Raw genomic sequence first — 24,030 nt, forward strand, 5'->3', positions numbered from 1 at the left:
TTAGTTGCGTCTGCTACTCCCTGCTGCTTGCTGCTCCTGAGTTCTGCTCACTGCGGGGGAGGGGGAAAGTCAACCAGAAACTAGTTGTCAACACCACTGTCAGATGAACTCGGTTCACTGACAGGTAATCATCCAGTGCCCCTCTCGGCCTGCTGCCATGCGGGTCCCACCCCTCAGGGAGGCTGGTTCCCGCTCCGGTGAAGCTCGCAGGAGGTAGGCTGGTGATGTGGACAGGGGTGCTGTGAGCTCGGGAGGGAGCCCCGTTCCAGACCCTCGGGAGGCTCGGTTCACCCACACAGATGGTACCAGGGCTCTGGGGAGGTGGCAGCCGCAGCCTGGGATTTGCCCGGCAGCCCTGGAGTTGCCGTGCATGTCTGTCACTCCCCACGCTCCCTGCTTCACACGGGGAAAGCTGAGCCCTCGCCACCCACCCCCCAACACTGCCCCAAGAGCCCAGCACGGGTCAGATCACCGTTCCACGTTTCTTCCTCCAGAACGTGCCATTCCCTCAGGCACAGAGCTCATGGCCCATTTTCAGCCTGACTCTGGACCACGGGTCATCCCTCAGTATAAAACACTGTGAAAGAAATCAAGTTACAAAGGAGAGAGCCCCGGGCATCGTTTCAAGTTGGCTTGATAGTTACTGGATGAGAGGGGACGCTGTGAACACGTTGGCCCTGGGCACACTTGCCCTTAAGGATGGAGAAACCAGAGCCTGAGAAAATGCCATTTGTTAATGTTTCAAAAAATTATTTCTTTAAGAATGCTTGGCTCAGCTCACATGAAATCTCCTTCCGTATAAAAATGAGTAACTGGTGTGGGAGAGGGTGACAGGGCTGGTTGAGCCCTGGTTAATGTCAGTTGTCTGGCCAGTAGGGAAAGAATTGTGCTGGAGAGGAGAGTGGGGATGTGCTTTAGGGACAGGAATGCGTTGGCAGAAAAATCTTTTTAAGCCAGGGCATGAAGACATTCCTGGACCAAGCGCTTGACTGCCCCCACCTTGTACTAGCCTCCAAGGCAGGGAGCTCTCTCTCTCAACTTTTCCTCAGGACCAGCGGTGTCCTCTGCCAACAAGGCCAGCAGCTGCTTTTCTACATTAAAAGGAGGAGGAGGAAGGGAAGGAGAAGAAGACAGCAAACAGGGAAGCAAGAGAAGAAACACTGAATTACAGAAGGCGGTGGATAGTTTCATAGTGTGGAGAGGATAGTTCCAGCACATCTGGGCAAGATCTTAAACTCACAGACTGGTTAATCTAAGATTCTCATGCTTCCTAGGGATGTCTTATTGCATTACTTCCAAGTTTCATCACTTTATTGCCAATTTGTATCCTTGGGGAATGGAACAAAAAAGATTTTCTGAATCACAGGAAATGATTCCAGCTGGGTACAATTTGATATTAACGGAGGGTATCCAGGAGCCACAGATGAACTGGGCACTTTTTCGCAGATTCTAAAACAGGATTCAAAGTGGCAAGCATTATTCTTCCCCCCGCTAATTCAATAAAGTGACAGAACGAGTTAAGTTATTAAAGATCTGACACCCTGCCAGGATTCCACAGTGCTGAGGTGAATTGAATTACTCTTTCTAAATAATACAGTGAGGGGAAATGAAGGCATCATTGTTACCATGCCCAAGAACGAGCGAAGGAAACAAGTTTAGTTTTATGAAGAAATTCAGCCCTCAAGACTTCTGTTTTTGTAAATACATAAATTTACAAAACTAAAACCCCGTCAATTTCATTAAACAGATTCTTTAATCCTACATTTCTTCCTGGATCCTACGACTGCCATTTAAATTGTCTCACAAGCAGGTGTGGCTTAGGAAGGACCAGTATGTACTCTGTGGGGTCAGGATGCTGGTGAGAAAAATGACATTTGCCTCTGAAAAATGTAGGTGTGCCGAAGACTCAGGGAAAATGAAGCATAGAATATGAAAAGAAAAATGAACATGTTCACCCAGTCCAAACCCATGTTAAGCACATAATGTTTTTATGGGTTCTGGTAGCATATTCAGAGAACTGGTGAATTGAGTCTTCTCATATTTTATTCTCTGAATTAATTTCCACCTTCCAATGAAGGAAAATGCTTGGAAATACATTTAAGAGGGTTTATGGTGCTTATAGTTTATATACTTAGGAAGAAAATGATGGAGAAATTAAAGCCGAAATGTAAAGTGAGATTGTCTCTCAGTCTTATCCCTCAAAATAGAAGGAATCATCTGACAAGATTAGTTGAGGCAGGCACTGTTCTCAAATATGGTTGTCAGACTTAACAAAGAAAAATTGGCATTCTTATTTTAACTGGGCATTTTGTATGCTCAGATAAATCTAAATTTCAGATACACAATATATTTCTTAGTATGTTTCAAACAATATTTGGGGCATTATTACATTAAAATGTATTGGTTATCTGAAATTCAAATTTAAGTGGATACCCTGTAATTTATCTTGCAAGTCGACTCTAAAATGACCTTAAAATGATAGTTTTGGATGGTTATAAAGGTCATTTGATGGAATGACTTTTAAAAACAGAGACAAAGAAATTGAACAGGTTTAGTATTTAGTAATTATTCTTGGGGTTGTGACACACTGGATTACAGTTATCAGGCATACATATTGTAAACAAGCCTTATATAAATCACTTATGACCCTGTGGACTGCAGCCCTTCAGGCTTCTCTGTCCATGGGATTGCCCAGGCAAGATTACTGCAGTAGGTTGCCATTTCTTTCTCCAGGGGATCTTCCCAGATCAGGGATCGAATCCATGTCTCCGGCACTGGCAGTCGGATTCTTTACCCCTGAGCCACCAGGGAACCCCCAGGGATATCTACATCAATGTCTGAATCTCCATCTATATATCATCTATCTATGCATCTAAGCTTTTCCTTTTGTAACCTTCTCACTCACTGGGAAACTGGAGGATCACATTATATACCAGGTTGCCTTATGTGGTACAAAGTACACAAGTTCTAGGAAAATGTACAGACTGTCTTATCAAGGTCAAATTCACTTATATCACAATACCAATAAATCCAGTCAATCTGCCTAATGTTCTACCTGCCCAACTGTCTCCATATGCGGACCATGCTTCCAGCCAAGATGGAGTAATGGGACCAGATTTACCCTTCTCCTTTACACACTCCAAAAATTGGACAAAATACACTTAAAAACCGGTTTTCAGACATCAGTGGACAGCATGGTACTGTTTCCCTGAGAAACAGAAGAGTTTTGCTGGTGCGTGAGAAGCTCCCAGTACAGGAAAGAAGAATCCATGTGAAGTCCAGTGGTCTTGGGGTTCTGAGCAGATAACAGCTACAGTGCATGGAAGCGGAGGAGGAGGGAATTTAAGAGCAATGGACAGGAGAGTGGGAGGGGCAAGGAGAGGGTGCTTTGGAGATCTGCATGGAGGTCCGCTCAAGCCAGTGCGGGCCTGAGAGGCCTCCGCCAGCTGAGACTCGCACAAGCTGGAAATCGTCTGTGTTCCCACCAGTCAGAGCGGCAGCTGGGCCTTCTGGCAGAATTCTCAGAAGGACGTTTCTTTAGTAGTGGGGCCTAATTTGCTCTAGACTGAAAGGCATGCTAGACTTGATATACAAGCTTAGAAACAAGTATCCAAAAGATACAGTTAATTTAGCAGTGTGCCAAAACAAAATTTAACCCTAAGCAAATATAACCCTAGCAACCAACAGAGCAAAATTCAAAACATCCAGCATCCAATGTAAAAAACTACTAGGTTGAGAAATTAAGAAGAAAATTCCATTACAGTGCACCAAAAAGAATAAAATACCTAGGAATAAAGTTAACCAAGGAAGTGAAGGATCTGTATACTGAAAACTATACACAATTTGATGAAAGAAAGTTAAGAAACAAAATAAATGGAAAGATACTCTGTGCTCATGGTTTGAAAGGATTAATATTGTTAAAATGTTCATACTACCTGAGGAATCTGCAATCCCTGTCAAAATACCAAAGGCATTTTTTCCACAGAAACAGAAAAAAATAATCCCCAAATTTGTACAGAACCACAAAAGACCCTGAATTGCCAAAGCAATCTTGAGAAAAGAAGAGCAAAGCTAAAGGCATCATACATTCTGATTTCGAAATACATTGCAAAGCTACAGTAATCACAGCAATATGGTGCTGGCATGAAAACAGACATAGAGATCAATGTAACAGAACCCAGAAATAAACCTGTGCACAGTCAACTGATCTACCACATGGGAGCCCAGAATACAGAATGAACGCGGGAAGGACTGTCTCAACAAAGGGGGTCAGGAAAGCTGGACAGCCTCATGCAAAAGGATGAAACTGGATTCCTACTGTCCACCAGACACAAACAAATGATCTTGGTGATCATTTTTTGGATTTGACACCCACCGAAAGCAAAGACAACAAAAGAAAATCAAAGTGGAAGTATACCACACTAAAAAGCTGAAGCTCTGATATTCTGGCCACCTGATGTGAGGAGCCAACTCACTGGAAAAGACCCTGATGCTGGGGAAGACTGAGGGCAGGAAGAGAAGGGGACGACAGAGGATGAGATGGTTGGATGGCATCACCGACTCAATGGACATGAGTTTGAGCAAACTCCAGGAGACAGTAAAGGACAGGGAAGCCTGGTGTGTTGCGGTCTGTGGGGGTCGCAGAGTCAGACATGACTGAGCGACTGAACAACAACAAACCCAGAAGTGTCAGCTGCCCCTCCCATCCTGAGTCTGGAGGGGGTCCTATGAGCATTCTGTGCTGATGCATCAGAGATTCATGGCAGGGAGGGATGGGGGTCCCAACAGAGCTCCTGTCTAAAATGGGCTGCAGCCCATGTGGCCAGTCACTGTCTCAGTGGCTGGGGGAAGCAGCAGCCCCCAGGGGCACAGGGAGTCCAGTATAACTTGGTGCAGTGAGAGCCTCTGACTGCATCAGAGACGAATTGTACTTGTCTGTTTTTGCCTATGTAGAGCCTCTTTTTGCCAATGCAGAAACTCAACTGGAAAAGCAATTACCACTTATTAATCAAGCTGATTTTAGGGCCTATTAATTAAACCTGCATCAGTTTTTAAAATCCATTATATTGTTGAGTATGCTTTCAAGAGACATTATCAGTAACTAGTAAAATACAAATTCTTTTTGTACTTTGTAATTTAAATGGGAAAGCACATGGAGAAATGACTTTATTTGAGAAAGCTCATTACTTTCATCTCTGGCTCCATGCCACAGGACATGTTCTGTGCTCTGGACGGAGGGGACACTTCAGCAGCATCCTGGGCTCATTCCTTTCTCTGAGGCCTGGAAGCTGAGATAAAGCAAATCTGATTTTGTCACGTAGTTGACTGTGAGCAGTCTCTCCAAACTTCATTTTTCTGATTTGCAAAATGGGGAAAATGATACTTAACTCACAGAACTTTTGTGAGTGTGTATCACGCAGCACCTGGTACAGGGTGGGCATTCAGTGTTACTTTAGGGTCCAGCTGAGATAATCAAGTTAATCATGCAACTTTGAAGAGGTAGATGTTACTTTGCTTTACACGCTGCCTTGCCAGCACTTCTATGACAGTGAAAGCATCGCTGTTGCTATGACTATTCTCGACAGGGGCTTGGGAAAGCTGAAAGACTTGACCAAAGCCGACATGAAGGAACCGGCAGAGCCAAGACCTAGGTCTTCTGACCCCAAGCCCTGTGTTCTGCTGCTTCACACCAATCCTTGCCCCCCAGGAGACCCCTCCCACATGCTGCTTCCTCTCCTTCAGTCAGTTCAGTCGCCCAGTCTTGTACCACTCTTTGCGACCCCATGAATCGCAGCACGCCAGGCCTCCCTGTCTATCACCAACTCCCGGAGTTCACTCAGACTCACATCCATCGAGTCAGTGATGCCATCCAGCCACCTCATCCTCTGGCGTCCCCTTCTCCTCTTGCCCCCAATCCCTCCCAGCATCAGAGTCTTTTCCAATGAGTCAACTCTTCACATGAGGTGGCCAAAGTACTGGAGTTTCAGCTTTAGCATCATTCCTTCCAAAGAAATCCCAGGGCTGATCTCCTTCAGAATGGACTGGTTGGATCTCCTTGCAGTCCAAGGGACTCTCAAGAGTCTTCTCCAACACCGCATTTTGAAAGCATCAATCCTTCGGCGCTCAGCCTTCTTCACAGTCCAACTCTCACATCCATACATGACCACTGGAAAAACCATAGCCTTGACTAGACAGACCTTTGTTGGCAAAGTAATGTCTCTGCTTTTCAATATGCTATCTAGGTTGGTCATAACTTTTCTTCCAAGGAGTATCTTTTAATTTCATGGCTGCAGTCACCATCTGCAGTGATTTTGGAGCCCAGAAAAATAAAGTCTGACACTATTTCCACTGTTTCCCCATCTATTTCCCATGAAGTGATGGGACCAGATGCCATGATCTTCGTTTTCTGAATGTTGAGTTTTAAGCCAACTTTTTCACTCTCCTCTTTCACCTTCATCAAGAGGCTTTTTAGTTCCTTTTCACTTTCTGCCATGAGGGTGGTGTCATCTGCATATCTGAGGTTATTGATATTTCTCCCAGCAATCTTGATTCCAGCTTGTGCTTCTTCTAGCCCAGCATTTCTCACGATGTACTCTGCATATAAGTTAAATAAGCAGGGTGACAATATACAGCCTTGACGTACTCCTTTTCCTATTTGGAACCAGTCTGTTGTTCCATGTCCAGTTCTAACTGTTGCTTCCTGACCTGCATATAGGTTTCTGGAAGAGGTCAGTTTTCATTCCAATCCCAAAGAAAGGCAATGCCAAAGAATGCTCAAACTACCACACAACTGCACTCATCTCACACGCTAGTAAAGTAATGCTCAAAATTCTCCAAGCCAGGCTTCAGTAATATGTGAACCATGAACTTCCAGTTGTTCAAGCTGGTTTTAGAAAAGGCAGAGGAACCAGAGACCAAATTGCCAACATCCGCTGGATCATCAAAAAAGCAAGAGTTCCCCTCCTTAGGAGAGGACAGTTCCAGTTCTCGACCCTCCATGCAGCCACTAATGGCTCCCACTGCTGTGTATTCTGACTCCTCGACTAAGGTAAGTTCCCTGAGGATTTGATGACGTCAACTATGGCCTGTTTCAGTTGTTTGGCTCCAAGTGCTCCCAGGCTACCGAATGTTCAATAAATGTCTCATGAGTTCCATACTTCTGACCCCTCAAAGAACATCTGGGTTATGAGAAAGCACACAGCTGTCTCCACACGAGAGGGAGACTATTAACTGTTCAGTGACATTTTGTAGCATTTTGGCCGCGCTGTGCGGCATGTGGGATCTTAGTTCCCTGACCAGGGATGGAACCTGTGCCCCTGCACTGCAAGTGTAGAGTCTTAACCACTGGACCACCAAGGAAGTCCTATTCAGTAATATTTCAAAAAAGTTGGAGCCCTAGCCTTTGCAGACTTAAAAAAGAAAACTTAAAGAAAATTGAATTCAGGGGGATCTTTATATAATTTTGGCCTTGGGATCGTTGACGCACTAACTCCACATCTGCTCATTTAAACACTCTACTCTGATTCATGAGAGGTGAGGAAATGATTGGTCATGAAAGGACTTCAAATTTAACTTACCTGTGAGAACTAGGTCATATTATAAGTCTTAAGAAAAAAATCGTATTTCCATATGGAGAGGACACTAATAACAATTAACATTTAACGTATGCTTATAAATTTGGTATGTGTTAAAAGGCTTACAAATACTGGGTTTTAAGTCAAGTTTAAGGTGCAATTGATATACAAATCACCAATTTAAACTGTATTTTGATGCGTTTTGAAAAATGTATAATGTGTACACAGAATCACCATACAATCAAGATTCTACTAAATGCTCACTTTTATTGCTGAATATTTTATTTCACTGAATTTATCTTATTGTTGTTGGTCAGTTGCTAAGTCGTGCCCGACTCTTTGCCACCTCATGGACTGCAGCGCACAGGTTTCCCTATCCTTCACTATCTCCTGGAGTTTACTCAAATTCATGTCTATTGAGTTGGTGTTGTTACCTAACCATTTTATCCTCTGCCAACTCGTTCTCCGCCTGCCCTCAATCTTTCCCAGCATCAGGGTCTTTTCCAATGAGTTGGTTCTTTGCATGAGGTGGCCAAAGTATTAGAGCTTCAGCATCAGTCCTTCCAATGAATATTCAGGATTGATTTCCTTTAGGATTGGCTGGGTTTTTTCTCCTTGGTGTCCAAGGGACTCTCAAGAGTCTTCTCCAGCACTATAATTCAAAAGCATCAATTCTTCTGTACTCAGCCTTCTTTATGGTCCAACTCTCAGATCTGGACACAACTATTGGCAAAACCACAGCTTTCACTATGTGGACCTTTGCAGGCAAAGTGATGTCTCTGCTTTTGAATACACTGTCTAGGTCAGTCATAGTTTTCCTTCCAAGGAGCAAGTGTCTTTTAATTTCATGGCTGTAGTCACTGTCTGCAGTGGTTTTGGAGGCCAAGAAAATAAAATCTGTCACTGTTTACACTTTCCCCCCATTTATTTATCTATTCCTCTATAAACAGACATCCATTTGTGGGCTATAATATAAAGGTGTTTTGAGCATGTATCTACAGGCTGCTGTGTGGATATGCTTTGGTTTCTGTTGGTTATATAACTAAAGTGCAACTCCAAGTTCATATGGTAAGTATAGGTTTAACTTTATAAGGAACCATTGTTTTCCAAAGTGACTGTTCTAGTTTATATTCCCACCAGTAATGTATGAGAATTCCAGTTGTTTCTTATCCTTGCCAACACTAGATTTGTTGGTCTTTTTTTCCCCCTTCTATTTATTTTTTTATTAAGGAAAAATTTAGAACCACTAAGATGCACCTGCTGAGTTCTGCAGGTTTTCACATTCACTTGTGCTGCAGAAATCAGGACACAGAACAGTTTTATCACCCAAAGAAACCCCCCAATGTCCTTTTGTGGTCAACCCCAATCTTGCCTGGTGGTCCAGTGGTTAAGACTCGCACTTCCAAAGCAGGGATTGTGGGTTCAATCCCTGGTTGGGGAACTGAGATGCCACATGTGGCAGCCGAAAGTTAAAAGGAAAAAGCCCCCCAAACAACTCCGTCCCTCACTCTTGTCCCTGGCGACCAGCTTTGTTTCCTGCCCTTGTGCCTCTGCGTCTTCCATTACACCATATAGGCGGGCTCATGGGCATCCAATCAAAAGACTGTACACTTCAACTTTACGGTGTGTGTGTTGATTATACTTCTATTGAAAGAAAAAAAAGCTGTCTTTGTAGAGTTTATCTTCAAGGAGTAGAAAAAGCATGACACAAGTGTTGGTGACAGGAAGTGCTACGCAGGAAAACAAAGCCACGCCAAGGGGTTGGGATGCTAGCTGGTGGGGAAGGCAGGGACAGGCTGAGTTTTATACGGAGAGCAAGTGGGGGGGTGTTGGGGGTGGGAGAGAGGGGAGCCTCTGATAAGTTACAATTCGAGCTAACTTCAGAGAGGTGAGGGAGAAAGCAAAGAAGCTGGGGAAAGACAGGTGCAGTGGAACAGCAAGTGTCAGTCTCGAGACAACACCCGTGAGGGAGGCTCCAGGGACAGCCAGGACTGCACTGGAGCTGGAGGAGCCAGGTGACGGGGCAGGGGACACGCGGGAGGACGTGCGGGGCCTGGTGGGGACAGTTAGGGGTCTGGCTGTCTGGAGGAGGTGAGCAGAGAAGACTGGGGGTGCAGGGAAGAGGAGGAGGTGTCGGCTAGGAGTCCCTTCAGGAAAAGTCGCACAAGCGGACATGTGTGTGTGTGAAGATGCGCCAAGGCTGCCGTGTGGCCCGGCCAACTGGGAGGGAGGATCTGTCACGGAGGTGCAGGCGGGACAGTGGAGTCAGGAGTCTGCACTTGGATGTGCTCAGTCCAGAGAGAACCTAGTAACAGCTCAGATGTGCTGGTGAGGTCTAGGGTGGAAATCTGGCCATCGCGGCCAGGGAGCAAGTGTGAAGAGGGGAGGCTTGGGATGGAGGGGAAAGGGACCGAAAACAGCTATGTGTCAAGAGGTGGTATACAGAGACACGGGGCCAGGGGGCCAGCCAGAGAACCACGGCGGGCGTGTGTGTGTCATCTGTCACAGACGCAACACAGTACAGGAATCTGCAGCTTGGGGAGGACACTGGCAAGCCTGGGCAGCACCACCCAGAAAACCGAGGTTGATAAAGGAGTAACAGCATCTGAGAACCGTGTCCATAGAGTTTCCAGCACCCAGAGAGGAACCTGTTGTAGTGGGTTTGGCTTTTTGAAGTTCACGCAGAAGGAAAAGACAGTGGAGCAGCCTTCTCTCTGAGTCACTTAGCCGCTACATTTGCTCAGGCTTTAGAGCAGTCTGGGGGCATTCTTCTTCCTGTGCAACCCTCAACAAGGGCATCAGAGCCAACTGGGGTCCTGGTTAAAATCGAAGACTCCATGTTCCACCCAAGCCTACCAAATCAACCTCGGGTACCAGCCCTGAGAAGACAGAAAGCTCTCGATGATTCTCATGTGCATGAGTTTCAAAAGCACGGCACTGAGGGCAGGGAGAGAACAACAGAAGACAATCAGAGTGGAAGGGAAATTCAGGTAAAAGGGCTATGGAAGTGACAGAGGTGGGGCCCTGCTCTCAGATCTGTGCCTTGTGTGAGTGAAGAACTAACACGGAAACACAAACTTAGCTTCCAAAAATTATCCGTCCCGTGAGGGTCGGGCCACTCAGTTTTAGGATCCCTCAGTTCTTAAAATGTTCTAGAATGTTTTTATTTCAATGCATTGAGTTTTAAAGAAAAGAATATGTTAGTGTTTTTAATCTTCTGTATTTTGTGAAGGAGGGACTCCCTCTCAAATAATTATCTGGGATAAAACAAAATGGGCTCAGCATAACACAGATTCTGGCATTATTCTAGAAAGGGAAGGCTCATTATAATGTCTTTCAGTTAGAAAAGTGTCTATTTCTCATCTTAAATTATTGCACTAAGTGTACAGAGAAACGAATTTATATCTAAACCTTAGGCCACCACTTCATTGTGGAGGCAAAAGATACTATCAATGAAAACACCTGAAAAGGTTTCCTCAGAGGCCACTTGTTAGGGCACATTTTAAAATAAAACACCTGTGTGTACATAAAAATACAGTTGACTCCATATTTTGATTTATGAAAAATAAATTTATTACATAACACCTTGTTTTTAACAATGTTCAATTTTTTTTAAATTCAGAATACTTGTGTCATTCATGTAAAATAGTTTGATACAGTACATTGTATGTTATAGGTTTTCTTTTTTCCTCAAAAAGTCTAAGGCTCTCCTACTCCTTCTTCTTTGCTGAAGTAAGGGCACCCTAAACAACGTGCGAACAAGTTTTAAAAAAAGAAAATGAACTGAACGAAATTTTAGTAGCACTACACCAACCAGCTTTAAAATCAGGACAAAATATCTGAATCGGATGCCGCACCTTTTTAAGGAAGTTATCACTCATGCTTTTTTCATCTTAAAGCATGCTCACAAATCAGCAACACCAACAGGAAAAATAAAACACTGTCTATGACAATCATTTTAGTTTGTTTGCTGAACCAAACAGGTTTATATCAATGACAACATATTTAATTACTATCAATAGCAGCTTTAATACCAGTCAAGTCATAGATTGAAAATAAAAACAAACTCAGAAGTTGGAAATTAATCTTTGGGAGTTTTGAAACCTTCCTGGAAAAACTATGTGGCTTCTTGTACTTTCCAAAACAATCCAAGCAATATTCTTGGTCAAAGAACACTGATTAATGTAGAAAATGAATCAACCCACTGATAAGACACTGAAATGAAAGGTGTACCGAAATAATCTCATGTTGAGTCTTGGTTGCTTCGTTAATGTATACTGCGTGTTTCAAGTACCAGTTAAACCTCTGCGTGTGTGTACTATTGGTCAGATAATGTTGTTACACTGGAAGAATTCACCACATACGACGACAAATGCTTGCCCCTAGCACGTTTCACAGCTTCAACTGCTACAGACTGTCACTGAAAAAAATGCATTGGTCAGTCTGAACCATGTCAAGTAAACTATGGAAGTAGCAAACCCACAACACAAACTGTGCTAGCACTTAATTCTCAAGCCTAACTCCAGACAGCGACAACGTGGAAGCCACTACCCCAATCTGTGAAAAGCGGTGGAACTTGGCTACCGGACATCTGACTGCGTGGCTGCACAGTACATTCTCATGGCCCATCCCAGGCTCCCGCCAAAAGCTGCAGGCGGCCTGCGGCACCGCGACAGTGCATGGACGGTGTCCGACGCAGCTCAGTACCGATGTGTCTGGTGGGAGTACTGTGGAGGCTGCTGGGAGGTAGTTGAGTACCCCATGCTGCTCTGCGGCTGCGATGTGCTTGGTCCGGGGTTGGGATAGGCAGCATGCGGATTGGAACGCTGGAAAAGCAGAGGAAGAGGAGACGTGACTCGGAGTTGCTGTGGGCTGGCTGCACCCCAGGCCAGCAAGGCTTCTGTGTGTTCGAGATGTCACTTATTTTACAGCAGTAAGAACTTTAAAGGTCCTGTGCTAGGTACTGGCTTTAGAATTAAAATGACAAAACCCTTAAAATCTTTTAGTGTCAGCCTTTCTTTATGAAGGTCAGAAGTACTGCTGATAAAATAACACCAAAGTGAGTCTTACTCCTGTGCTGCGTGGTTCATTCTATTAACATGCTACTTTCATGCTACTCATACCTACCTCATAAATAATTTGTCTGGGACACTTACTCTTGAACTCAATGATGTATACATAGAAGAAATTCAAAGCTAATCTACATACTTGTTTTTTCAATAGAAAACTCCCAACACCCATGCATGACTGAAGAATAAGAAATGAATACAAGAAAGGAAATTACAGAATTATTTCTTCAGCATTAGATATTTTTATGCTCTATAAATTAATGAACCTTGTTTTTCAGCTACAAGCAATATACAAAGGTAAAGCTACAGCTATTGAAATGTAGGAAGAGTGGTATTCTCAATTCTAGAAGCAGCACAAGAGGTAGAGTCAAACACCTCTAGTTTCAACCGGTTATATTCTTATTCAAAGCCCTGCACGTTTCTCTCATGCTATTAGCTCCCCAAAACAAACACTATGGAAGATTAACTACAATTTAATACTTTCCTCTTTCAAAGATATCTAATAAATCATATAACTCGAAATTCCGCCAACCCTAGCAAAAACAACATTTTAAAGAGAGTGGACATGTAAAACTAGTCAGAAATACTATTTTTGAAATCACTCATAAAAACCACCACAATAACGTCAACACACACACACACAGCAGCATTTCCTTGGTTTCAGTGGCAAAGGTTAGAGTCCCCCTACCCCCCCTACCCCTGCTCAGGACGCACATCTTGTGTGCAAACACACTCGTGTGCCGGAGATGTGCTCGTCTCCCAGGTGGGGAGAGGAGCAGCAACCATGAGCTCGCAAGACGCCTGCCTTGGAGCCCCTGCTCGCTGAGCTCACCGCAGGACAGCCACCACTCAGCAGACAGTGATCCCCAGGGCTTCCTAGGCTGCACCCCCCATGAACCATGCGAAGAGTTCAGATCTAATTCCTGACGTGTAGTCGCAGGCTCTGGGAGCCTTATCCATTTATTACAATCTCTTTCAGTAGGTAAATAATTCTCATGGGTCAAGTTTTCAGTACACTTCCACAGTGAATTCAGACCAGATGGGAATAGGATCAGAACAAGGTATACAGTTTTCAGAACGGGTCTGTCTGTGAAGGAACTGCTGTTGTCACTGGAGAGAATGCACAGGGAGCCGCCTAGCAGGTCTGAGTCTGTGTCCTGAGTCCACCCTGGCTTGACGGGTGAACGAGGGAAGGGGCTCAACCTCCATGAGCCCCAATTTCCTGCCAATAGAGCTTACCTCACAGCTATCATACTGCCTGGAGGAAGGAAGGTCTGTCCCACACTGACAGAAGAGCTGGCACAGGTAAGTCTTGACAAGCTCTTCCTATGATCATGACACCCCCAGCACCACCACTGACACTCAGCAAGTACTCACTGCGTACTGTGAACGCTACTAAGAGTTTTAAGGAAGATAATAATAATGAACACAGTGACTGGTGTCATCTATCAAACGACTGTCGGTCCGGCTGGCCACTGCCATTAGCTCACACAGTCTCATTTCATCCTGACTACAGCCTCACACTGGCCATCACCCACATCCGACAAATGAAGACACTGAGAAGATCTGAACCACCCCCTTGAGGCTGGATGGGGCTGCAGAAGTGAGACTCACCACTTCCTGAACACCGCTGTGAGCCAGATGCTGAGGGTCACCACAGCTGCCCCACGGCAGCGGCAGGGTAGGTGAGCCCGCTCATGATACAGATGAGAAACTAGAGCCGTGTCCAGGGTCACAGAGCCAATCAACGGCACAATTTAGGTCCAATCACCCGAAGTCTGGCTAAGCCCCCTCTACTGTACCACCGGGCACCTTCCACGCCCATAGCTCTTCCCATCAGTGTGTTGGCATACACAGGCAGGTCTTTTCTTTAGCTACGTCGCATTTCCCAGTGCTCACAAGCCCACAGGCAGTACTGACACGCAGGTCACTGAGAGACAGCCTGAGTACCTGATAGTCTGAGGTCATGATCAGTCCACCTGAGGTAGTGGTAGGAGGGACGACTCTCACTTTCTTCAACGGGGGTCCCTGGGTGTGACTGCTGTCTTGGTTCCCTGGGTGGCCGGTCCCATTCGTGTGGTTATTGCCCGGCTGCTGCTGCTGGTTCTTCTCAATTGGTTAAACAGAGAGACACAGCTCAACTCAGAGGGAGAACCAAAGATGTCCATGCCAGAAGTCATGGGGGCACCGAACAAAGCCAGATGCCAACTGTACTTTAATACTTACTTTGTCTCCTTTGTCATCAGGTTCTTCTTCTGTTAAAAATTCTCGTTTGGGGTAAGGGATCTGACAACCGGCAAAAACACTGATCATAAGAAAAAAGAAAAAGAAAAACGATTTCTGGTATACTAACCAGTATTTCAAATGCTGTATGTAAGTGTTTCTTGCTTTCATCTTTTAGTCTGGACTCAAACCCCCTATCTGTGATGTAATAAGCATCTTTCGTGCAACTGTGACACAGCAAGTCCCTTCTTCTAACCACTGCCGTGACAGCAGGCCATGGGAGGGCGGCTCACTGTATGAATAATCAACAATACTCCGAGAGGACTCTGATTTCTTCTTTGATCTCAGTGGTCCTTTTTTATCATCACAAACAAGAGACAGATTCTGGCAGGAATGTGATTAGTCAAACAAACATTTCTCTTTTACTCTCCCTGCTACATTTAAAAGGAAAGAAAGAATGGAAACACAAATGTACTTGGGGTGGAGTTTGCAACCATAACTGCAAGCGGTGAGGCAGACAGTGTGTGGAACCAACCTGTCACTAACCAAATGACAGAGGCAAATGATGCCAGCACCATGCCAGCTGTAAAACCCGAGGACACTTCAGTCATCAGGGCTCACTTTCTGCCTCTCAAAAGGATTCCCCTGGGTCCCCATAAAGAGCGATGGTGACTTGGAGCTGACAACTAGAGGAAAGCAGGCACCAAAAACGTCTATGGAGCTGGTGAGTGAACAAACTGATCACTTACTCTGATGTAGGAAGCGGGTCTTCTAGGAAATAGGGATCCTGCATAGCCTGCTCTGAGGTAATTCGCTTTATTGGGTCCATGGTAAGCAACTTCTGAAGCTGAAACCATAAGTCATAAACACATCACTGTTTTACTTCTCATAGTCACACCTGTGGCACATTGTGGGATGCATTTTTTTTTAATTAATAATACCTCAAAATAGGGAGGCATTTATTGCCCCAAATTAACTCCCCTCTCCAAGTTCCCCAATTATTCCACATAATGTAGTAATTCACATTTTAGTCACTCTAATATTCATTATCTCAGTTGGTTCTCCTGTAAGAACTAACTAAACTCATGTCTTCTTACTCTAAACCAACAATCTTTTCCCTACGTTATCTAAATTGCTATACCCAATTTAGAACAGGACTAAAATTCTTCGAGTTATTATTTTTCTATTACAGGGAAAACTTGTAATATAAATACACTAGCCACATGTGGCTATTGATGTAAATCCACATGAATCAAAACTAAACTAAATTTTAAAAGTTAGCTTCTCAGTCATACCAGGTCCATTTCTAGAGCTCGGCAGCCGCGCATGGCTCAGGACTGCCCTACTGGACAGCACAGATGGTCGGACAGTGCTCTCCTGACAGTGCGCACCAGGTCTACAAACAGATGCGGGGACTGGCACAGAACCACAGAGAACAGGGGCGTGCTTACGAGTGGAGATTCTAAGGAGACTGCTTGGCTTCAAATCCTGACCTTACACTTATTAGCTGAGTGACTCTGAAACAAGTTACTTAACCACTTTGTAACCCCGTTTGTCAAAGACGGGTTAAAAACAGTTTATTTTCAGAATTAAATGAGTTAATATGTAGAAAGCAATTATAATGGTGCTGGGCACAAAGAAAGCACTACATAAGTCTTAGCCATTACTATCATCATCATCATAACTAATATTACTTACAGAAATGTCACACTAATGTGAAAATTCAGTATCTTCTGGTTGAAATATAATTTACTATAGGCTCTATGAAGTAGAACATTTGATGTAACATGTTATTTAAGATAGTATCTAAATGGTGGTCTCTTGGCTTATAATCTCTGACCTCACACCATGATTTCCAGGCTTCAGAGCACTCCAGAACAGCCCAGGAGCACTTCCTAACAGCCCCAGATGACTGTGCTGCTGGACTAGGACACACTCTGAAAACCATGGAACATGTGGAGATGGTGGGAGATGAGACAATCAAGAACAAAAGGACAGGAGATATGTTTAAATGCAGATGAAATGTTGAGATGGTGACAGTTTAATTTCAATGAGCTGATATTTCAGTAGAAGCATAATTTTATTTTGAGACTGAAAGGAAAAGCATGGATTTGCTACTTAAAACACTCCACAGGTTTAATGAAATTACATTAGAGCTTTCAGATGGGACTATGCAAGACAGTTACCCTAGCAAAAACAAGCAGGTGAGTGGAAAAGAAAGTTGGTCTCTGGAGTGTCAGCGGTGGGGGTGGTGAGAGGCCTTAGACTAGAATGAGCAGCAGCAAGCGGGGTGGATGGTGAGGCAATCCCCCTAAAGCGGGACTTCTGCTCTACCACTGTCACCAGTATTTTGTTAGAATAAATAAGGCCGTAATTTTGAAGGATCTAACTTACCTTCCAATTTGGGTACTATCTTAAGTATATTATAGGAAGCCATGATTTGGATAATAATACACTGTGTAGTAATATGGTCAGTTGAGCACTGTCTTTTAAGTTGCTGATTAGATATGAAATGTATGATACAGGACATGATAAAACATAACTGCAGAAGTAGAAGAGTAGAAGGAGAAGAAAAAGCAGAAATGGAAGAAATATTTGCCAAGTGGCCTGGTACTAAAGGAAATTTTAATCCTTTCAAAGTAGAGAAATTCCTGTTTAATGAACTCACTTAAAAATACTGGGAAAAAAGGACTAAAAGAATTTTAAGCCAAGCAAAATACAACTTGCTTCCCTCAATCCTCCTTTATATTACTTTCTTTGAAAAACATAAACCTGAAAAACATTTTTAATTGCTTTAATGTAAAAATGGAAATTTCACTGTAAACAAATTTGACAACGGTTGACTATAATGTCACAGGTCACCTTGATAGTGCACAGTTCGATCCTAGCTCAAATCAGTTTCCTACTATGCACTATCTACACACCGCATCTCTCATACTCTCCCAGAAAAAGCACACAACGCACAGCGGCCCTGAAGGCCCTGTAACAGCTACGTTTATAAGTGGCACCTTGGGAGTTAAAATTCTGTAAACAACCTTTCAAAGGACTGAAATAAAAAATAATCTCTAAACCTTATTTCAGAACAGTAAGACTGTTTTCATTTTGATTCTTTGAAATTTTAAAATAACTGATGAAAACCAATAAACAGAATTTTAAAAAAGTGACAGACTTGGTTCAATGACTGTCTTTAGAAAATTAAATGTAACCAAACATTAAGGCTGTCAAACCTGGGTTTGGAAAAACCTGGGTTTGGATATCATTACTAGTACACACCAACAAGAACTCTCTATTAGTATTACTATTAAAGAACTCTAAGAATACTAAGTAACCACAGAAATTGAGTCAAAAAAAGTCAGGTTGGGTTAAACAGGTGGGAAAAATATAGTTCATTAGTACTGTTCTCTAAAACTTACCAAGTGGAATGCTTTACTATCTGGTTTAACTTTATGTTTTTCCATATACTTGATAAGGCTGCAGTTGGTATACCTGAAAGAGAAACACTATGAAATATCTACATTAGATTTGAGATTAATTTTACATTGGGTAAAATTCTCTGAACAGAATTATTTTAATCATAACCAACACAGAACATACACTGAAAATGGTATTAAATCAATTTTACACTTCATTCAGGACTCCCACAATCACTTTTAAGTGGACACCACTGATTAAATGCCAAGATAATTTCATGAATAACATACAGACTGCTTAGCTTTTGTTCACATGAATGCTATCGCAACAATGATCTTAAATAACGTATGGGTCAAGAGTTGAACTCAGCCTTACTAGTAAGCTTAAAATAAATACAAATTTTAAAAACACTGTCATATAGGTCTGTAAACTGCATGTCCCAATCCCCTGATCCTGCTGTGAAAATAGATGAACCATTTCTTCTTCTCTATTAAAAAACCTGCTTAAATTTACAACCCAACCCAGGAGGAGACAGGTGGCTACCAGCAAAGGTTGGTTTGTTTCAGTCTCTTACTGCTTCAGTTGTGATACCTTTCACAGACAAAGAGCTTCCAGAAAGTAACAAATATGGAAAGAAATGAACTGACTTTTCCCCTCATATCCAAATCAGCTGCTGCTATTAGACATTCACCTTCTTGTATCACCAAACATCTTAAGAAATGAAGACTACCACAATGCAAAAACATTTATTATAGTAAATAAGTAAAATTATTTAACAGACTAGTCTTCTGTCAAGTATTCTATCATGCTGAGTATTCAATCTGATCCTGAGTATTCTAGAAAAGCAAAAATCAACAGTCTATTTTCTTGCCAACTTACGTATTTCTTCTGAAATCTTTCATTAATGTTGAATGTTCAGGCATCTTTTTTATATCTTCCCAATCTTTATCTGTGAAACACATTGATACAATTTTATATTGTCTAGGTTCCTATTGTCAAGAACTTTAATAAAGGTGACTTCACTTCTCATTACATGTCCTACATTTTAACCTCCCTGAAAGTACAGACTTTGAATAAATGGTGAGCTGCAGTAAACATCTTTAACTGTACATGCATTCTCCATACGTTGTGTTCTCTCTTGTTTTTTTTTAAACTTTTTAAATGTCTATTTTCTCTATGTTTTACTATAAGTCATCTCAGTTTCTATATTAAGACACCAACAAATTATAAACAAATATTTCCATTATTAAATTGTTCTATTCTTATCTGTAAAATTTTTGTCCCGTCATGTCTTGGTTAATCCAGCAACCGATCTTTTCAACAATAAATACAGTATCTTCCCCCTCAGCAGCTGTAAGCTGTCCTTTTTATACGGCCCTCCTTACGCTCCCCTTATTAAATACACTGCTTTCCGTGGCAATCAAGGTAAGCAGTTACAGCTGTCTGAAACAGAGAGTAGGATATACGAGCATATGAACAAGTCAGCTAGAACCTGGGCTAGTTTCAATAACAACAACAAAAGCAACCCCAGCTACCGGACCCATCAGGTGGAAAAGTCTTGGTCAGGTGTGCTGGCATTAGTTACTCAAACACCACATGCGGTTTGAGAAACCTGCTGTCCCCATCAAGAGGCGTTACTGAGAGGCCACAAGTGCCCACATTCTACCAGGTAGCTTCACGGCACCTCAGCTTTTAAGTGACCTCCAGAGGTTAGCTTCTCTCTCAACTGGCTTATAAAAATATCTGCTATCTAGCCTCCAGATACCACATATTGTAAACTAAATACATACTTTAAACTCCTAAATGGAATTTTTTCCTTGACTACTTCCTTGTTCCAATTTCTTTATTTCTGTCAATTTCTCAAATAGAAATCCTGAGATAATCTTTTATTTTTTTCTTCCAATTACAGGCTTACTCTAAAAAATTATACCATCCTTTCTTCTCCATCCAAATCACTTTACATGTGGAGTACTGCTGCAGGTCAGAGCTGGTTTCCTGACTTCAGTTACCCCTCTTAAATTTTTGCATACCCCTGCCATAAAAACCTTTCTAAAGTAGAACACAAATCACAGCACTAGTTCTCAAGAACTTATCATAGATTCTTCTTCTTTAGCGCATCAAATCTAAATTCTATTGCCTGGTTTTCAGATTCCCTATAAGCGGATCCCAACTGTGGAACCACACCCTAACAACCATTTCAGAACCATCTCCTGTGGAGGCTGCCCCTCCTCCAAGGCCCTGTAAGTCAGGCTCCTTCCTCGGGGGACCCCTGAAATGATGAGTGCATTCAGAAGTGGGAAGAAAAGGCCATTCTTCTCCACCTACTCAAACTACTCTTATTCTTTCAACATTCTACTTAAAGCGGCTCAATGTCAACTCCAAGAGGGCAAGAATCACATTTATTATATCAACAATATTTTACACTTAACTCAGTGCCTGAAACATGGCAGGTGCTCAATAAATATTTAGTGAACAAATGAAACTCCCATCTCAACAAAGCAATCTTTGTAGAAATGTTGATCAGTTCTGGACAAAGGTAGCTATTTTGCACTTACTGATAATTAAAGGGAATGTGGAATTATAACTCCCAGATATTTCTTTATTAGTTTTGAGCCACCGACCTGAGAAAAATTCCTAATAAGAAACAATATATTGTTTCTTATTATTATTTCAATAATAAGTTATTGATATTTTAAGTTATTAATATATATTTATTAATAATAAACTTGTTTATTATTTCAATAAGTACTTGACTAGCCAAAACTATGCAGGCGTTTCAAATGGAGAGTAATGGACTCCTGTTCCGTCGCACAAGGACTGGGCTGGGGCTGGAGCTCTAAAGCCCATGACGAGATGCCCCAACACCCCTCCCGGCGGCAGTCAGAGCAGGCCCGCTCGCTGTGCAGGGCTGGGCCTTCACTCACATCCTACCTGTTTTAACTGGAAAGAATGTTCTTACTGACAAGGGTTATAGAGCAAAAAATGCTATGATTCAATACAATATGTTTCAAGTAGAAAGAGTCTTCAAAATCTGTATTCAAACACCAAACAATGACATTATTATTAAGTGCTGTCAGACAAAAAGACATGCTCCTGAATTCTATTCAGTTGCCAATGGTGAGAACTAAAGGCACTTTTTAAACGCAGATATTTCAAATATTTTATCATTTTAAATATTAAACAAAACAAAACCAAAAACCGAAATGAAACAAAAATACACTCCTCAAATTCAAGAAACCCATAAATATTTTTATGCTAATATGTGAACTCTACAAATCTTGCTATTTCTCTGGGTCTTTGATTAATGCAAGTCATAAATATAAAGAATTGAGTAAGAGTAGCTTTCATCAGCTAAAAATACACATCCTTTCAATGAAGACATCTAAGTTCAAACAACAGTGATTTAAAAACAAAAACAAAAATATAATGTGTACCTGCAGGAAATCCCATTACATTGAATATTCTGTCCAGCTGGTCATGGTGATAAGGATTACTAGTTTTGATGTCCTCTTGTCGACAGTGAAATATTGGTTCTGACGTTAGTAGTTCTGCAAATATACACCCTATAGCCCAAATATCTTCAAAACAAAAAACAAACAAAAAAAAAAACAAAAAAAAAGAAAAGAAAAGAAAAAATAAAGAAAGGAAAAAAGAAAAAGAAAGGAGGAAAATAAAGTGGTTCTTTCCAAAAGAAAATGCATCTTTATCTTGGCAGGGAGTGTTTTTTCATTCTTTTTCTCCCCTAATAAGTCATATTAAATCCTAAGCAATTATAAATATAAAAAATATTGTTTGTAAATATATATTCCCACCCCATCCACCCGTATTTCATTCTTTGTTATACCTCCATCCCACCCAGTGGTTTCATTCCAAGTTCAATCAAACTTATTATCTAAAATTTTTGGTGAGTTTAAGTGCTTCACACATTACCTTATCTGTGAAATACATACAAAGCTGCACACAGAGCATAGGAACCATAAATAAATAAAACTAAACAAACAAACAAAAAAACAAACAGAAAACCCAAACAGCCTTGGAAATTGGGCATACTTGCTGAAATCAATCAGCACCATTTTTTGAGGTAAAACACATTTTTAATTTTTTATCTAGTTTATGGACTTATTAGCTTGTAAAGTTTAATAATTATCCTCCTGTGTTAGCACTAGTTAGCAAGGTGCTGTTCCAACAGGAAAAAGACAAGGCCTGACCTTAAATATTCTAACAAAATAGCATTTCTGCTGGAAGGACTTTCTGTTCAAAGGGTTTCTTCATGCTATAGCAGTGTCAGACTTTGCAAGTTTAAGTGTTTAAAAGACAAGAAAACAAGGGGCAGAATACTACCTTTCAATAGGCACAGAGGCTATAACTTCATAAGAATTACTTAAAAGCCAGGCAAATGGATTCCTCTGTATACAACCAATTTCCTTCACTTACTTTAAGATACAGGCTAACTTTCATTCATATTAAATTCCTACTAATAGAACTATTAGAAAGATAAATATGCCAATTTATAATCTGAAGCTGCAGATACTCCATTTCTACCCTTAACAAATCCCTAAACCAGCAATGGCAACTTCCCTACACTCAGGACAGTGCTGTGCACACAGCAGACTATAGTAAACGGTATCTCACTGATGTAACCAATACCTGTGGCAAACATAAAAACTATGTGAAGTGAAAGTCGCTCAGCCGTGTCCAACTCTGTGATTCCATGGGCTTTACAGTTCATGGAATTCTCTAGGCTAGAATCCTGGAGTGGATAGCCTTTCCCTTCTCCAAGGGATGTTCCCAACCCAGGGATTGAATCCAGGTCTCCCACATTGCAGGCAGATTCTTTACCAGCTGAACCACAAGGGAAGCCCTAAATAACTATAGGAGGACAGTTAAAACCACTATTAAAGCTGATTATTCAGACCTGTTAATAATGGTCACTTAAATAGAAAGTGAGGGGAAAAATGTTAATTAATAAATAACTGGAAATTCCTAAAATCTAAAACTGGAATATACATATTTCATCTAAAATTACCACACTTATATTTCAAAGTAATTAGTTAAACCTCTATTTACTTTAAGATTACAAGCAAGACTATAAGCAAGTGATTTCAAAAATGACGCTGTCTGGTCATCAGTTTTCTCCCCTATCAGAGAACCAAATCAGGCCAACATCACCTTATGAAAAAGTCTCCTCAAGAAATATAAGCCAGGAAGTAAACGGGAAAGTTCATTATTTTGTGATTATGCTTTTTATGTGGAAACCCCACAGAAAGGTGACCTTTGATCGTCTCAATCCAAAGGAAGAAGGTAGGCAAGCTAAGTGGGGTCACCGAGAGGGCCTGTGGGTCAGTGTGCATCTTTAAAACCCTACTCATGGCACCTAAGAAACACTCTGTCAACTCAGCCTGGTAATGAAAAACCCCAACAAAGAAAATAAAACATGTAAAGGAAGGTGAACAGTAAGTAAGTAGTTTAGCTACCCTCAGTAGACACTGCTTTAAAAGAAAAGTCAAGAAAGTAGGAAAAATACTGAAACTTGTTTAACTTTACCCTATATAACTTCTCTCTTCATGTCGTTTCTATTATTTTTCACCTGTTATCAATTTCACCATCCTTCCCTCCTTCAAATACTGACCCAGACAATAATCATGAATTTGAGTTCGCTGATCAGGCTGTTACTTCAGATAAATTTCTGAATCTTTGTCAACAAGTTTCTTCTACCTTGCCTACTTTTTCAGATTGTGCTGAATTCATAAGAA

The 24,030-nt window shown here is 41.8% G+C and overlaps 1 protein-coding gene across 5 annotated transcripts in view; it reads right to left on the reverse strand.

Annotated features, from left to right (window-relative positions):
• Positions 1–11,123: 11,123 nt before the first annotated feature.
• CDK8 (cyclin dependent kinase 8) overlaps positions 11,124–24,030 on the reverse strand; it is a 73,156-nt gene continuing 60,249 nt past the window's right edge. For 3 of the 5 annotated variants that reach the window (XM_005902189.3, XM_070380500.1, XM_070380499.1), the window contains 7 exons: positions 21,712–21,855; positions 19,157–19,226; positions 18,280–18,352; positions 15,616–15,713; positions 14,870–14,948; positions 14,594–14,752; positions 11,124–12,400 (listed from right to left, as the gene is read on the reverse strand). In XM_005902189.3, the coding sequence (XP_005902251.1) occupies positions 12,275–12,400; positions 14,594–14,752; positions 14,870–14,948; positions 15,616–15,713; positions 18,280–18,352; positions 19,157–19,226; positions 21,712–21,855 (749 nt within the window). In that variant the 3' untranslated portion in view covers positions 11,124–12,274. The remainder of the gene's footprint in view (positions 12,401–14,593; positions 14,753–14,869; positions 14,949–15,615; positions 15,714–18,279; positions 18,353–19,156; positions 19,227–21,711; positions 21,856–24,030) is intronic. The other 2 variants (XM_005902190.3, XM_070380498.1) reach the window with 2 other exon arrangements.

This window comes from Bos mutus, chromosome 12, assembly GCF_027580195.1.
Source record: "Bos mutus isolate GX-2022 chromosome 12, NWIPB_WYAK_1.1, whole genome shotgun sequence".
In the NCBI taxonomy this organism is placed as follows: Eukaryota; Metazoa; Chordata; class Mammalia; order Artiodactyla; family Bovidae; genus Bos; species Bos mutus.